This window comes from Acanthochromis polyacanthus, chromosome 9 (genome assembly GCF_021347895.1).
Source record: "Acanthochromis polyacanthus isolate Apoly-LR-REF ecotype Palm Island chromosome 9, KAUST_Apoly_ChrSc, whole genome shotgun sequence".
In the NCBI taxonomy this organism is placed as follows: domain Eukaryota; kingdom Metazoa; phylum Chordata; class Actinopteri; family Pomacentridae; genus Acanthochromis; species Acanthochromis polyacanthus.
Genome location: NC_067121.1, coordinates 3758725 through 3775452, shown reverse-complemented (window position 1 = coordinate 3775452; position 16728 = coordinate 3758725). Strand labels below are relative to the sequence as shown.

Genomic DNA, 16728 nt, shown 5'->3' with positions numbered 1-16728 from the left:
GAAAACTTTCAGTTGGATTTCTGGAGATTCTGACTTCCCAACCGACAGGAAACTCTAACTGGAGACAATCTGCCCCCTGAATTTCCAATAACTGCAAAATAATCTGCAAATGCATATTTTGTTCTTGTTTCTGTGAAATTCTACAATTTTTTGTTTGATAAATACATAAATATTCTTGTAAGTTGAGTCACAGTAGGACAGATTTGCGTTTTCTAAAAAAGTCTTAATTTTTTTCATCAAACTGACCCTCAATTTCTGCTGTTCAGGATTTATTTACTTTATATACATATGAATATCCAGGGTGTGAAGGAGTTTACTCACTGCAGGCAAAGCGAAGAAGGAAACTCCGATGAGAGCGAAGGTGCCGGCTAACAGTCTCCCAGCCCAGGTCTTTGGGGTTTTATCGCCGTAACCGATGGTGGTCAACGTGATCTACAAGACAGACAATAAACATTCACCTTAAGCTCATCTAGACAATATCGCGTCCTTGTTTTCAGCAGTAAACCTCAAATCGATCCACTGAGGGCCATCTCAGTGTTTCCAGGGTGACGGTGGAGCAGCTTGCTGAAGGACGCTCAGCCGGCAGATGCTCGCTGTCATAGAACCTGAACTTTTGGCCTTTTTGGTTGAAGGACGGCGGCTTTAATGAGGCCGAGCTGCTGGGAAAACGGCCTCGGAGCTTCTCTGACTCCATTAAAGGACACGACTCTCCAAGCTGCCGGCTCTGTTTTTATTGTTTGTCCTCCCGAATGAGGAAAAAAAGGCCGACTCTGAAGCGGTGAACGTTCCCGGCAGCACCTGAAGGCAGCATGAAATTAACAGCTAAAATGTGATAATGATTTTTTGGAAGAAACTCCAGAGTTTAGACTGAAGCCAAAGTGTTCCCGGTTCATGATTTGTTCTATCTGTCCAACAGAGCTCCGGCCAAAATCCACTCTCAACTCTGAAGGTATTTCACCAACAAAATGACAAAAAAGCTTCAGGATTCGAGACCTTTTGTCGTCCTGAAACAAAAAAACATAGTCTAAAATATTTCCACTTGTTTTAAAGTGCAATTTCAGGTATTTGGGGATTTTTGTGGGGAGATAATATTTGATCTAAAGATGGATAAAAGACCAAAACTCTGTGGACAGTGAAGGTTGCCAGGTATTAAAGGACAAACACTTTATTTGTCTACAGAACTGGGCTTCAAAGCATCATCATATTTGGTGTATTTGGAGGTAAAGCTCATGGAGAGAATGCCAAGAGTGTGCAAAGCAGTAATCAAAGGATGGCTATTCTGAATAATCTACAATATAAAACGTGTTTTGACTTATTTCACACTTTTTGGTTTACTACATAGTTCCATACTTTTGTTGCCTTCAGTGAGAATCTTCAAAGGAAATAGTCATGAAAATAAAGAAAAACCATTAAATGAGAAGCTGTGTCCAAACATTTTGACTGTTAGTGTAGATTCATCTGAAATGGCTCAATCTGTGCATTTACTTCTTTTATTTTTGGTATTTCAATGTATTTTGATGCTTATCCTTTTGTACTTGCAGAGTTTTTACTTGCAGTAGAGTCTCTTTGGTAGATTCACGTACTTTTTCTACCACTGGAAGACAGAAAACTTGTGTAGAAGCGACATGCAGCAGGTGAGAACAGATCTTTTGGTTCTGGTGGAACTGTTTGTAGGTCTCTAACGGACGTACCAGCCCCCACCACAGAGCGTCGGCGTAGGTGTCGAAGTCCTGCGGTTTGGGCTGAGCTGTCGGGTTTTCGTGGTCGGAAACGTTCATGGAGACGTCGTCTTTCTCCACCAGATAGACGAGGAAGGACGCCAGGATCAGAGACAGGAAGCCGATGTACCAGGCTGTGATCAGCTCCTGCAGAAACGCCAGAACCACATGTACAGTTTTACTAATAAAACCCGAATGCTGCCCTGATCCAATGAATACACGAATCTCGGAAAATCGTAAACCAGTAAAGTTATTCTTTCAGCTGATATAAAACCAATTTTTCCAGGTGTTACCATGAAAAAGGCTTATTTCCCAGCATGTCATTGTATCCAGTCTAACATTTGTGGTAAACTAATTATTAAAACCAGCTTTTAATTGAAGAAACTGTTTCAGAATTCTTTAATAAGTAACTCCATGCTATAATTCCTTCTGTCATCACTGTTCTCTACTCCAAACTTTCACCCTTCTTTGCCTCCAAAACTCAGACAACAGTCCCACTTTTGCACAAGTTCAGATCAATTCTTGGATTCCTTTAAACTAAAATCAAACTCAAACTATACCTCAGTAATAAACAAAAGTTTCAAAGCATTTGTACAGACTTTGTATATCACCATGTATATCAGTGACTTCTACAACTCTGAATGTTCCACGATGGAATCACCGAAACAAATGAATCTTTGACAAAAATAAAAAAATAAAAATCAAGCATTTTGGTTCTTTTAAAGATTTATTAAAGGTCTTCTGGAAATAAGATGAAATTTTTGGGTGATGTAGAAAGTTATGTTTCTTAGTTTCATGACATCTTAACTTCTCCTGATTCTGATTGACTACAGCTGCTGACTCCTCTGGTCCAGTTTAAATTAAACCCATTAGATCCACTCATTAGACTCAAACACTATAGTGGGAAAGTCTGAGGAGCTCAGCAAAGATCTGAAGAAGAAAATCATTGAGTTGAAATTGAAGTTGCCTAAGTTGATGCAAAAATTGCCCAAAATTGTCAAAGTTGACTCAAAAATGGCCTAAACTGACTCAAGAGATGTCTATATGAATACAAATTCTCTCAACAATTGTGAAAGTGACTAAAAACAAGTCTAGTTTTATTTAAAAAATTGCCCAAATTATTGCAAAATAAGTTAAAGTTGACTGAAAATTAGCTCATTTACTCAAAACTCTTCCACAGTGACTGAAAACATTTTGATAATGATTCAAAAATTGCCCAAATTGACGTTAAATATTCCAAACTGACTGCAAATATATCAAAATATACTTAAAAAGTTGCCTGAGATGATGCAAAAATGGTCCAAATTGACCTCAGGACTTATTTAGGACTGGTTTCAGACTGTCTTGGGCGGGTCTTTTTTAACCCCAAGGACACCAAACCTACCATCAAGCATGGTGGTGGCAGCATCATGCTCTGTATGAAGAAAGAGGGTTACCTCCACATTCTTTGGGAAAGCCTAAAACCATCAGGAAGTGAATGTCCTTCCTACCTTACTGTGAGCGTAGATGGCAGAACCCAGCAGCTTCCAGGTTCCGCCTCGTCGGTCCATTCGCAGCATCCGCAGGATCTGCAGGAATCGTAGGCTGCGCAGTGATGTGGCCAACACATTGCCTTGGTTACGCACCGCCACCACCGGCACTGAGGCGATCAGCACAAAGATGTCTGCAGACGGAAAGTTTCATCAAAGATCCTCCACAAAAAGATCCAATCAAACCTTTAATTAGTCAAATTTTACAGCAACACCTTAATAAATTAGCAACATTAATCAATAAATGTGGGATTTGTCTTTTTGATTATTTTGACACTTCAGCATGACGAAGACATGGAAGCAGCTTGTACTTCTGCACATCCACCTCCAACATCTAGACCTCTATGAACACCAGGTTCTGGTTCCTACCAATGAGTCCACATCAACATTTAGTCTAAACGTCTAAAAACTGGAACCTTGTCTGGTCAAACTTTATCACATCAGATTCTACTGATGTTAGAGCCTCAAAAGTTGGTGAAATATTGGCCAAAGACTATTTAATGATTCCACCTCCTTACCTAAGATGCATTTAATGATTCCTCTTCCTTACCTAAAAATCCTTGATGATTCTCTCTCCTTACCGAAGAAACCCTTTATGACTCCACCTCCTTACCTAAAAACCCTTGATGATTTCTCCTCCTTACCTAAAAACCCTTTATGATTTCTCCTCCTTACCTAAAAACCCTTGATGAGTCCTCCTCCTTACCTAAAAACCCTTGATGATTCCTCCTCCTTACCTAAGACACACTTGATGATTTCTCCTCCTTACCTAAAAACCCTTGATGATTCCTCCTCCTTACCTAAGACACACTTGATGATTTCTCCTCCTTACCTAAAAACCCTTTATGATTTCTCCTCCTTACCTAAAAACCCTTGATGAGTCCTCCTCCTTACCTAAAAACCCTTGATGATTCCTCCTCCTTACCTAAGACACACTTGATGATTCCTCCTCCTTACCTAAAAACCCTTGATGATTCCTCCTCCTTACCTAAGACACACTTGATGATTTCTCCTCCTTACCTAAAAACCCTTTATGATTTCTCCTCCTTACCTAAAAACCCTTTATGATTTCTCCTCCTTACCTAAAAACCCTTGATGATTCCTCTTCCTTACCTAAGACACACTTGATGATTCCTCCTCCTTACCTAAAAACCCTTGATGATTCCTCCTCCTTACTTAAAAACCCTTGATGATTTCTCCTCCTTACCTAAAAACCCTTGATGATTCCTCCTCCTTACCTAAGACACACTTGATGATTCCTCCTCCTTACTTAAAAACCCTTGATGATTCCTCCTCCTTACTTAAAAACCCTTGATGATTTCTCCTCCTTACCTAAAAACCCTTGATGATTCCTCCTCCTTACCTAACATGCACAGAGGTTTGCGAGCGAACTTCAGCCTCCCCCTCCATCCTTTGTATCGGCAGCAGCAACCAGCCGCCCAGATCCTCAGAGCGAACTCTGTTCCGAAGATGAAGATGGCAAAAGTTTCCTGCAGGAGAACACAAGAAAATTTACTCCACTTTTTTTTTACAGTGTAGACACCCAACAGTACATTTTACGCTAGAATATGTCTTAACGTGCTCTACTTGCTCTGTTTTTACCTCATTTATACCTGAAATATCAGGAGAATACAGCACAAAGTGGACTGAGATTTATTGTATGTCTGTTGAGTCAAAATTTTACAAAATAAAATAGAAAATACTTAAATTAAAGTGAAAAATGCAACATTTAAAGTTCATTTTTCTCCAACATGAACTCTGCTTAGTTCAGAATTTCAGTGAGAGATTATGTGAGGGTTGAAGTTGTGAATTTTTACACTCAAAAATTAGACTTTAAAAATATTCAATAGATAATATTAAATCTATGTACTGATATAACATTTAAGTGTTTGGCTTATTTTCATTTTTTGTATGTTTTTCTTTTATAATTCTATGGTGTCTTGGATATTAACGTTCCTTTTTAAAATCAACATCGCAAAATTATACTGCTGTTTATTTATTATATTCAATGTGTTTCTCTTATTAATTTGATGAAATTCTCTAAGCACTGACTTGTCATTTATTGTGTCATAATGTCAGTTTATCCTTCTAAAATTGGTTTAAAGAAGTTTATGAAGTACTTTTTTATATCTTAATTAATTAAATACTAATTGAAAAAAATTCTAAAGTCATTTTACAATTTTTATTGTGATTATTGTGACATTTGAAAAAGCTCATTTTAATGTTTGTTGTACCTCCCTTTTACTATTTTGATATGTATGTCTTATTTTTTTTAAATTAATTTTTAGGAAAAGATTTTGAGCTACAATTCTCCAGTTATTATTGTATAATCATTGTTTTTTTTGTTTTTTTTAAAATTTAACTCACACTATTATTCTGTGTTTACTTTTTGCTGCATAATACCATTTAATTCTAAATTATAAAGTAGGTTTTATATAAGAGTAACAATTTTCCTATAAATCTATTATTTCATTACATTTTATGTTTCTGTCTGTCTGTTTATACTGAGATTAATAAATGTAAATTAAAAAATATGTATATATTATTATTATTATTATATTATATAAATATGTATATTATTATTATTATTATTTAAAAATGTATTCATATTATTCTGCCTTGTTTGATGCTTTTATTATCCAAATTTTAAGATTTTTTTGTTTTTAAATTTTTAATAGAGTTTCATGTAATGAGTCGTCATTATTTTCAGCATCATTGTAATTTTTAAATCTATTATTAACCTGTATTCACTCCGTACATGATCTGTCATCTGTTCTGTAATTAATACATTTATCTACATTCCAGGTTTCAAGAAAAAATGAACAAGAATTTTTGAGAGATGTGAGTAAAATGATGCACAAGACAGAAAAAAAAAATTATATTCAGAGAAATGTTGCAGCTTTTAGTGCAAACAGCTGAACTGAAGTGAAGAATTCGAGTCTTAAGAGGAAATAAAATGATGCTAAAATCAGACAGAATCCCAGTTTTCTCACCAGAATGACCAGCCAGTGTGCCGACGTCTTCTCGTGCTCCTTGAACGTGGTCAGAATGGCCAGAATCAGACATCCCAGAACAATTAAAAAGCTGCAGAGACACAAAACAACCAGCAGCTCAGTAAAACAGCAGAGAAAACACAGCAGACTGATAAACGCAGCACCCGACTTTCACCACAGGAGGGCGCTACACCTCTCTATAAACAAGACATGAGCTGCAGAAAAACAACCAGAAACAGTACAGCAGATTTTAGGAGGAAAAACACATCTGCGTTCTGATAAAAAACTGACACCAGATCAGCAGGGATGCAGGGATTTACTGAGTCTTCTCACCAAATAATCAGCAGAAACTCACAGCTTCTGTTCACCAGGAAATAATTAAAATTCTACTAGAAAAAGTCCCCATGAACCTGCACATTGTTGTATTTCTATTTCTGTTTAAATTCAGGCTTAAAAACAAGATACCAGATATTAATCATGGATCTTTAAAGTTGTTGTAGGTCTACTCTAAAATTTTCTCCAGTTGTCAGTAGGTCTACTCTAGAACTTTCTCCAGCTGTCGGTAGATCTACTCTAGAACTTTCTCCAGTTGTCAGTAGGTCTACTCTAGGACTTTCTCCAGTTGTCGGTAGGTCTACTCTAGAACTTTCTTCAGTTGTCGGTTTTCTACTCTAGGACTTTCTTCAGTTGTCGGTAGGTCTACTCAAGAACTTTCTACAGGTGTCGGTAGGTCTGCTCTAGAACTTTCCCCAGCTGTCGATAGGTCTACTCTAGAACTTTCTCCAGCTGTCGGTAGATCTACTCTAGAACTTTCTTCAGTTGTCGGTTTTCTACTCTAGGACTTTCTTCAGTTGTCGGTAGGTCTACTCTAGAACTTTCTACAGTTGTTGGTAGGTCTACTTTAGAACTTTCTCCAGTTGTCGGTAGGTCTACTCTAGAACTTTCTCCAGTTGTCGGTAGGTCTGCTCTAGAACTCTCTCAAGGGGACGTTCTCCTTTCCTGCTTCCAGTCTTTAAGTTTAGTCTCATTTAGAACATTCCAGGTCCTTGAAGTCCGTAGAGGTGGGTCCAGATTTATCACTTTTTAATGGACTTTTTCCATCATTTCTGAGCCTCAGAACTTCATCAGTGGCCAAAATTACAACAAAAACACTTAAAATGACCCCAAGAAGAACTAGAACTACCTTGAACGATTCAAATATTCCAAGAAAAACACCCAAAATCACCACAAATAGGGCCAAAATTACTAAAAAAAAACTGGTGAAATTGTGACAGACACTTAAATAGTGACAAAAAAATTGTAATATTACCCCGAAAAGAGCCAAAATTACCATGAAATGTTCAAATATGCCAGTAAAAACAAGGAAAAAAATGTACCATAAAAAGGACCAAAATTACCACAACACAGAGCAGCGGTTCTGTTCAGCATCATTATTTTTTCTGGACTTTTAGACAATTCTGGACTCAGAAATTGGATCACTTTCATTTCATTTTTAACAAATTTCCTCTAATTTTGGATAATTTTTGAGTTGTTTTCTATCATTTTTGAAGCATTGTGGACAAATTTTGTGTCATCCTTCAAATGTTCAGTCAATTTGGTTTATTTTTGAGTAAGTTTGGGTGAATTCTGACTCATTTTGGACAATTGTTTAGTCATTTACAATAAGTTTTATGTCAACTTGGATCTTTTCTTATCATTTTGGATCATTGTTGTGTCTTTGGGATGATATTTGAGTTGTTTAGGACACATTTTATGTCATTCTGAAGTAATTTGATGTGATTATGGATCATTTTCAAGTCATTTTAGACAATTTTAGTGTCATTCTGGTTCTCACCTGGAAGAATAAAAAAAAAAAAACAGAACTCAGACGTATCCGTATGTCTGATTTGACATTTGTTTTGCTTCAAAATGACACAAACCCTGCACATCAGTTTTACATCCATCCAGGTGTCTCAGTCTGAACACGAAACTGTTTTTTTTTTTGGTTATTTTTTTCTATAACTAACATTGAGCATTAATATCATGCAATGGAGGAGTGGGTCGACTAAATTAGCATTTTGATTAACGAATAAGCTCTTCGCTCCACTTTTAAATGGTTTAAAATCAGAGGGAACCATCGTTCAATTAAATGTCACTTAATTTTTCTCCCTGGAGGACCATCTATCAGACTGTAAAAGGCACTTATCAGGTCTGATTGGTGTCAGAACGGCACTAAAATGATAATTTTGCGGGTAAAATTCAACACTGATAGCAGGAGAAGACAAACAAACCAATTACATCACCTGATATTTCAGAAACAGTTTGTGTTTACCTCTAAAATCTATGAAGTCTGAGTTTGTCTTGCAGAAAAGTGGCCTTTTAATGCAACTGAAACTGAAAATTACATTTGATAAACAGACATAAAGTCATACTGAAAATAAAGATGTCAGTAATGTTTGGCTGTTTGACACCCAATTAACCAATAAACTGCATCCTTCCACTCATTTGTTTTACACATGACATTTATTTGACATTTCCACTGCTTTAGTTTGTCTGTTTAAATGGATGCTTTCTGTCTTTAGTGCTTCATTGCAGATAAAGTTTTGTTTTTCTTTACTAAATGTTGGCAGTGAGTCAGACTTCATGCTCTTAATGCTGTATAAACTTTGCATGAACAGGTTTAACCGATTATCAGGTGATCATTGATTCCTGCAGCATCTTCAGTCATTAACAGCAACACTGAGCTCCTTCTAGAGAAACCTGAAATGACCTCAGCTTCTGTGCAACTTTAATGACTCCACTTCAGTCAAACAGGTATTTTTCCTCCATAAATACTTTTCTTGTGAAAAAGCTGAAAACAGAAATGCAGATTTTTCTTGCCGATCGATGAATTTCATGTTGAGGCGACACAGAAGTTTAATAGCACATAATTAACAACTAAACATACATGACTGCAGCAACGACAAGGATAAATTTAAAAAATATACTTCAAATTGAATCAAACAAGACCCCAAACATTGGTTATCTAGAGCATGAATGAGCAGAAGAACGAGTTTACTGCACGAGACGAGAACCAAGAACTTTCTCACATTTGTTAATTTGGTAGGAAACCATCGAGAAGTAAACTAACAAAGACTTCTATCTCTATAAAACCTTCATTCCCTGCAGCAGGAATCAAACCTGGTAGATGTTTACGACCAAAAGAATATCTAAAGTCCTACTGGAGACCAAAAGATGACGTCTTTCATCAACAACACATCGTCTTATAAAACAACCGATTGGCGCCCAAAGTGTTTTTTAGATTTCACAGGAAGTTGTCCTGTGACTTTTTTTTACTTTTTTCTCCTCCAAACATCCAGAACTTTAAATAAAAGAAGAAGCTGAACAGTTTTGAGGATAAAATAAGGAGCAAAGGAGCAACGAGTCAGAATCTGGATTCAATAATAAAACATACACGTTCTTGAGGGCAAATGTTGAAGAAAACATCTGGAAGTCTTTGTGTTCAATCATTCCAGAACTGGAGGACATTTGGGCTTCTAAATACTTGAAAACTAAACCTTCTCTTTTCCAGCTTTCTGCTCCATATTGATCAATAACATGTATTGATTGGCTCAGCTTCCACATCAATGGTAGCATTTTTATTCCATGTTTTCTGTGTTGTTGCTAACCCTACTCTAATCCATGCTAATGTGATCTTTTTCTTAGCAGTAGAAGCTAGATATTTAGCTAGCTGTTACTGCTGACCACTGATGGAAAACAGTCCAAAGAATGAGTCTGATCCTGATAATATGAGGTAGAGAGAGACATTCAATCAAGGCTGACAATGGATGAAAAGATGGAAAACAGAAGAGAGGACATAGCTTTGATCTACACATTCTGTAGGAACACTGTTGGAGGATGGAGACGACAAAAATAAGACAGAAAATAACAAAAACAAAAAGACCATAACAAGCAACAAAATGAAAAAAGACATACGACAAAAACAAGACAGAAGACGACAAAACAAGATGTAAAGCAACAAAAACAAGACACAAAATTACAAAAAGGAGAGAGAAAGCAACAAAAACAAGAAAGAAAAAGACAAAAAGAAGACACAAAATGACAAAAACGAGACAGATACGACAAAAACAAGACATAAAATGACAAAAATGAGACACAAAGTGACATAAACAAGATACAAAATGACAAAAACAAGACACAAAATGACAAAAATGAGACACAAAATGACAAAAATGAGACATGAAATGACAAGAACAAGACAGATACGACATAAACAAGACAGAAAATAATAAACACAAGACAAAAACGACAGAACCGAGACACAAAAGAACTAAACATGACACAAACAATAAATAAATTTATATCCTTAAACTGAGCCACGGTTCCCATTTCAGCTCTGAAAATATTACCACTGATACCAGTAAGTACGTGTAATTGTTCATTTCTACTATATTTATCCCGTATTCTTCTTCTATGCTCTGCTAACCCAAATATTCAGCTTCAGGCAGCCCAACTTTCTAGCTTAAAACCCTGAATAATCCACTCAGGCTCCTTTTTTCCACCCAGACATCTAAATTTAGTCTCAGTGAGCCGACGTTAATTGGATGCACACATACAAACGTCTGTAGTTCCCGGAATCAACCAACCTGTGATGATAGATGGAACTGAACAAACTCAACCGACTGCAACACTGAGAATTAACATTTACCCAGAGCTGCGTGTCCGATATTCTCCACCATCAGCTGCCAGAAAAGCTCATTTTAGCGTCGACGCTTTCTGAGGTGGGACCAGAACCTGATCCTCATCCAACAGTGAGCATGAAGACACTTTAAAATGCATTTATATCAGTGTATTAAAAGGGTTTGGAGGTGATCGCTACAAGTTTTAATCTGATTTGACGTTTGTTCTGCTGCAAAATGACACAAAACCTGCATGATGAAGTGATGAAGTGACAACATGATCCCTCAGTGTGGGTTTGGAGGCAGATCGAGGCTCAGATTTCCCCAACAAACACTGAAAAACAGGAGAGTCCTGTTTGCTTTGTCAGATTCAGTCAATACTTGTAGTGACGGCAACAAACTGACGCCTGAACCAAACCTGCTCCACATGCTGACAGCAGTTTCACTTTTCTCTTTTCTTTACAACTTTAGCTCGTATAAACTAACTTAAAACAATATAGAGCAACTTTATCTAATATGGAGCAACTTCAACCATGATAGAGCAACTTTAACTAATATGGAGCAACTTCAACCATGATAGAGCAACTTTAACTAATATGGAGCAACTTCAACCATGATAGAGCAACTTTAACTAATATGGAGCAACTTCAACTATGATAGAGCAACTTTTACTAATATGGAGCAACTTTAACTATGATAGAGCAACTTTTACTAATATGGAGCAACTTCAACTATGATAGAGCAACTTTAACTAATATGGAGCAACTTCAACCATGATAGAGCAACTTTAACTAATATGGAGCAACTTCAACTATGATAGAGCAACTTTAACTAATATGGAGCAACTTCAACTATGATAGAGCAACTTTTAGTAATGTAGAGGAATTTTTAACTCATTTTAGAGCAACTTTAACTCTTTCTGGAGCAATTTCAACTACTGTAGAGCAACTTTAATTCATCTTTGAGCAATTTTAACTATTTTAGTGGAACTTTAGCTGTGACAGAGCAACTTAAACTCATTTTTGAGCAACTTTAAATAATATAGAGCAACTTTAGCTGTGGCAGAGCAACTTTAAATAATTTTTGAGCAACTTTAATTATGTAGAGCGACTTTAATTCATCTTTGAGCAATTTTAACTATTTTAGAGCTATTTTAACTAATGTGGGATAACTTAAACTCATTTGTGAACAACTTTAAATAATACAGAGCAACTTTAATTCATTCTTAAGCAAGTTTTATTAATGTAGAGCAACTTTGACTCATTTAGAGCAACTGTAACTAATATAGAGCAACTTTAACTCATTTTTGAGCAATTTTAACTATTTTAGAGCAACTTTAATTCATTTTAGCAACTTCAAGTAACATAGATCAACTTTAACTATTTCAGAGAAACTTCAACTAATATGGAACAACTCTAAGTGATAGAGCAACTTTTACTTATTTTGAGCAACTTTAACTCATTTTTAGCAACTTTAAATGTGATAGAGCAACTTTTATTAATGTAGAACAACTTTAATGCATTTATACTACTGCTCAAAAGTTTGGAGTCATTTAGAAATGTCCTTATTGTTGAAAGAAAAGCAGTTTTGTTCAATGAAGATAACATGAAAAGAAGGATAAATCCAGTGTAGACATTGTTAATGTGATAAATGACTATTGCAGCTGTAAACAGCTGATTTTTAATGGAATATCTCCATAGGGGTACAGAGGAACATTTCCAGCAACCATCACTTCTGTGTTCTAATGCTACATTGTGTTAGCTAATGGTGTTGAAAGGCTCATTGATGATTAGAAAACCCTTGTTCAGTTATGTTAGAACATGGATAAAAGTGGGAGTTTACAATGAGAACATGACCCCAGTGTTTTGAAAGGTCGTGTACAAGAGCATATTTTCAGTGTTTTAGAGGCCTGGTAGAATCTTTCATACATTAGCATAATGTGTGAAAATGTGAGGAAATAGCAGATCTCAGAAAAGCTCCACCTTTGCCCTCCTCAGCCTGAATCATTCATGCGCTGTTGTGTTGCCATTAGAGGCTGTTGACATCTCGGAGAAGTTTCTGAAGTGCTGCACAACCATAACAGCATGAATATTTTACAACCAAACAGCCCGGAGAATTTTACATAATTCACCTGGAGGAAGTGATAGTGGAGCGTTAGCAGACGGAGTGTAGTGGCTTCACGTCGAGTCTGCGGCTCTTTATAAAAGTCATATGTTTCACTAAACCTCCGCTGAATTCAATCAGAGCTTTTTCTCCCTCAAAGTTATCCAGAGGGCAGAGATAATCCTGGAGCGAGCGGACCTGATCGATGTTAACTCGATACGATCCGACAGATACTGATCTGCAACGCAGTCGGAGCTTCCTACTGGGCTTCAAATAGTTTGTTCAATAAGACGTGCATGTCGATGGCCATTAGAGCCGACACGTCAGGACGAATCACAGCACCGCCGAGGAAAAAAGTAAAACAAAGATAACAAGAGTCACATCTGTTTGTACACTGCTTTGATTCCCACTGAACTTTCATTTTCCATTAGAGCTCAACAAGCATTCGAGTCTTACATCTGGAAATCAGAGCCAGTTCAGTCGACACACAAAGAACAAACAGCAAGTGGGGTTCCAGCCACTGCAGATTAGTCCAATTAAATCTGAGCAAAGCCAATTTCTCCTTTTGTCCAAAGCTTTGATTGAAGGCTTTACAGAAGCTGCCATGACTACGAATGTTTTTTTCTTAACACGAAAATAATGCAATGAATTCACCAACATTTACCAAAATTCTCTAAAAAATATACACTACCATTCAAAAGTTTAGGGTCACTCAAGCAACTTCATGTGTTCCATGAAAACTCCCACTTTTATCCATGTGCTAACATAACTGCACATCATCAGTGAGCCTTTCAACAGCATTAGCTAACACAATGTAGAATTAGAACACAGGAGTGATGGTTGCTGGAAATGTTCCTCTGTACCCCTATGGAGATATTCCATTAAAAATCAGCTGTTTCCAGCTACAATAGTCATTTACCACATTAACTATGTCTACACTGGATTTATCATTCATTTAATGATATCACAGAAAAAAACTGTTTTTCTTTCAACAACAAGGACATTTCTAAGTGACCCCAAACTTTCCAGCCATAGTGTAGATATAAGAGACACCTTTCCACTTCAGGAACTTGACATAGGATTAACATCAGCTCCAAGTAACTCCAGTTCTAGGAGCATGTAGAAAATAGAACCATGGAGATTTATTATGTTAGTCTGTAGGTTGAATATTAGAGAACAGGGCTATCAATGGGGCAGAAAAATGGCACCCAACAACCTCTTTGAGTTGAATTGATCAGAACAACAGTTTTTGTACAGTTTACCCTGAATCATACGGTATATTCTACCATGAAAGAGGTTCTAGGGACAGTTCTTGTGGTTTGAAAATGCAACTTAAAACAATCTGTAAGTTCCTCCAGTGGAAAATGGCTTCAAAAGACCGAACCAGTCGACTCAGAGTAGAAAAGACCAATATTTTAGACTCTATAAGACTAAGTGACTGGAACAAACCAACTCACCCAGAGTGGAAGAACAACGCAGAGTAGAACTACACTACGTTTACCCTCGAACAGTACATTTACCCTCTAGCACTACATTTACCCTCTATGGGAGTTTAGCTATCATGACAAAGACTTCATTGGTAGTTAATAACCTCCAACCAGTTTGCAAATGGTGACAAAAAGCAGAAGTCTTGTAGGACAGCATTTTAAGTCCCACTTTGATGATGCCACAGAATCAGAGTTGTAAATAACAAGTGAACCAAAAACTGCCTAATGCTGTTTATTAGCACTGACTATTGATCAGCTATCACTGACAACACTACCGTCTATTGGAAATTCTGTAAAAGTTGAATTTCTACTTCAAACTTTTAAATGTTCAAGCTGCTTCAAATGACTCCTGTTTTTTTTTTTTTTTTTTTAATAAAACAACCATTCCAGATTGGACTGAATCAGGTGAATGGTTGAATTTCTCATTTTCACCACATAGATTTAAAGAATTCAACGCTGTGTAGTCATGAACTTCTTGGTTGTGTTTTGAGCTAGTGCTGTGGTAACTGAAATAATACCAGAAGAAGTGCAAAAAAGGGACAGAAACACAGTATTTTAAAAACTCTGCTCATAGATAATGAGGTAGGTAATATTTAAAATACAAAGAACAGTATAATAAAGGGTATGTGCAGGAAAAACTGCAAAAAAGCATGTGAAAATCTACAAATCTTCATATTTTGTAGGCATTCAAAAAATGCAAATGTTGTTAAGAAATGAAATAAACACCCCAAATAAAATAATAGGTAGAAATAAATGAACCCTGTTGTTCGTGAGTCGGCTTGCAGGGTTTGCAGTCGTACAGGAAGCAGTGGATGTCCTGATGTAACCTCCACCACCATCACCATTAGTCTGACCGGAATAAAGTGAGACGGAGTGCACGATGCTACTGTAACACTCCATTACCTGCACGCTGGACAAACAAATGAAGCGTGGAATCCAATCTGCTGTGATTGGCAATCAGGAGAGTGAGAGAAAGAAAATTATCTTTCCATCTATTTTCTCTGAGAGGCTGCAGACGGAGAACGTTGGAAGCCGGTGCATCGGCTGGAACTGGTTAAAGTAATGGAGCTTCTATCAAAGTGGGAGGTTTACACAGTGGAGAGTGTGTTACATGTTTCCTAATGGTTGTTTCCGCCAACAACAACGCAGCAACAGAACACCTTATATACTGTGTTTACGGATTGTTTTCACCCACACAGACGAGCACACGTACATTAACAGCAAATCCATAAACCGAGACAGGAACACTGCTTTCTCTGAGGTCATTCCTGCTCTGGTGGTGTTGTTCTGTTACCAGTTATAATTCAAATCGAAACAAAAACAAATATTTAATCAAGCCTATTTTTTCCCCGACTTGCAGACATGTTCAATATCAGCAACTTTGCAACTTGCCAACTTTGTAAATTAACCACGGAACTAGGTCACAAAGAGGTTCTACAGGGACGGTTTTTAGTCGTAACATAAAGGTATGGGGTAATTTAAAAAAACCTGCAAGTTCCTGCAGTGGAAAATGTTTTGTGTAGATCAAACAACTAGGGCTGGACCCGAATATCTGAACATTCATTCGCTACAGCGGTATCTGGATGTTCGGACGTTACCGGGCGGAACGAATATTCGGTGTAACTGTCTTCCCTTCACCTTCGGCCCACTTCGGCTCATCCCGCCGTGTTCTGCTCATCCATTCGTGTTTGTTACCACCACCCGAATGGCCGGGTGTCTGCCGACTCTGACATCACGCTTCACTTCGTTGCAGGGGGCAGAACGAATATTCGGATATTCGTCTTTAATAGAGCCCAAATATCCGGAGACCAGAAACCACTATTCGGGCCAACCCTACAAGCAACTAATCAATTAATCTGTAAAATAATCATTAGTTTTACAGTCAATCATTGGTGCTTCATATGTTTTGCATTTTAAAAAATCTTAAATTGTAAAGTTTCATAGAAAATGATGGGCAATTTCTATATTTTTCTTACAGTTAGACTCCAAACAAATGTTTAAAAAGATTCATGTCAAAATCAGGTTGTTTGAAAAGAACTACAAAAAGCTGATATCAGCTGGAATCATTCTTTAAAGTTAGTGAATGATGACAGTTAAAATAAACCGATGCTAACTGTTGGTGCTAAACAGGAAATAAACACATCAAATTGACCCATCCGTCCACCCCCACCTCCTCCCTATAGGACGGCCTAACATCTGGCTACACATTTAAGAGGAAACAACTTAAAGTTATTAACCCT

The 16728-nt window shown here is 37.0% G+C and overlaps 1 protein-coding gene and 1 long non-coding RNA gene across 3 annotated transcripts in view; both read right to left on the bottom strand.

The window, feature by feature from the left end:
• kcnq3 (potassium voltage-gated channel, KQT-like subfamily, member 3) overlaps positions 1-16728 on the bottom strand; it is a 133153-nt gene that overhangs the window by 26507 nt on the left and 89918 nt on the right. Inside the window, exons 3-7 of the mRNA XM_051953914.1 lie at positions 6241-6331; positions 4611-4737; positions 3209-3381; positions 1692-1865; positions 322-432 (exon numbers count right to left, since the gene is read on the bottom strand). Coding sequence (XP_051809874.1) covers positions 322-432; positions 1692-1865; positions 3209-3381; positions 4611-4737; positions 6241-6331 — 676 coding nt within the window. The remainder of the gene's footprint in view (positions 1-321; positions 433-1691; positions 1866-3208; positions 3382-4610; positions 4738-6240; positions 6332-16728) is intronic.
• On the bottom strand, positions 3965-4547 carry LOC127535590 (uncharacterized). Of its 2 annotated transcripts, none has more exons than XR_007944460.1 (3): positions 4455-4547; positions 4142-4235; positions 3965-4047 (listed from the first exon to the last, which is right to left on the bottom strand). It is a non-coding gene; the product is annotated as an uncharacterized LOC127535590 (long non-coding RNA). The 2 variants fall into 2 exon arrangements; XR_007944461.1 differs by having other exon boundaries at positions 4330-4541.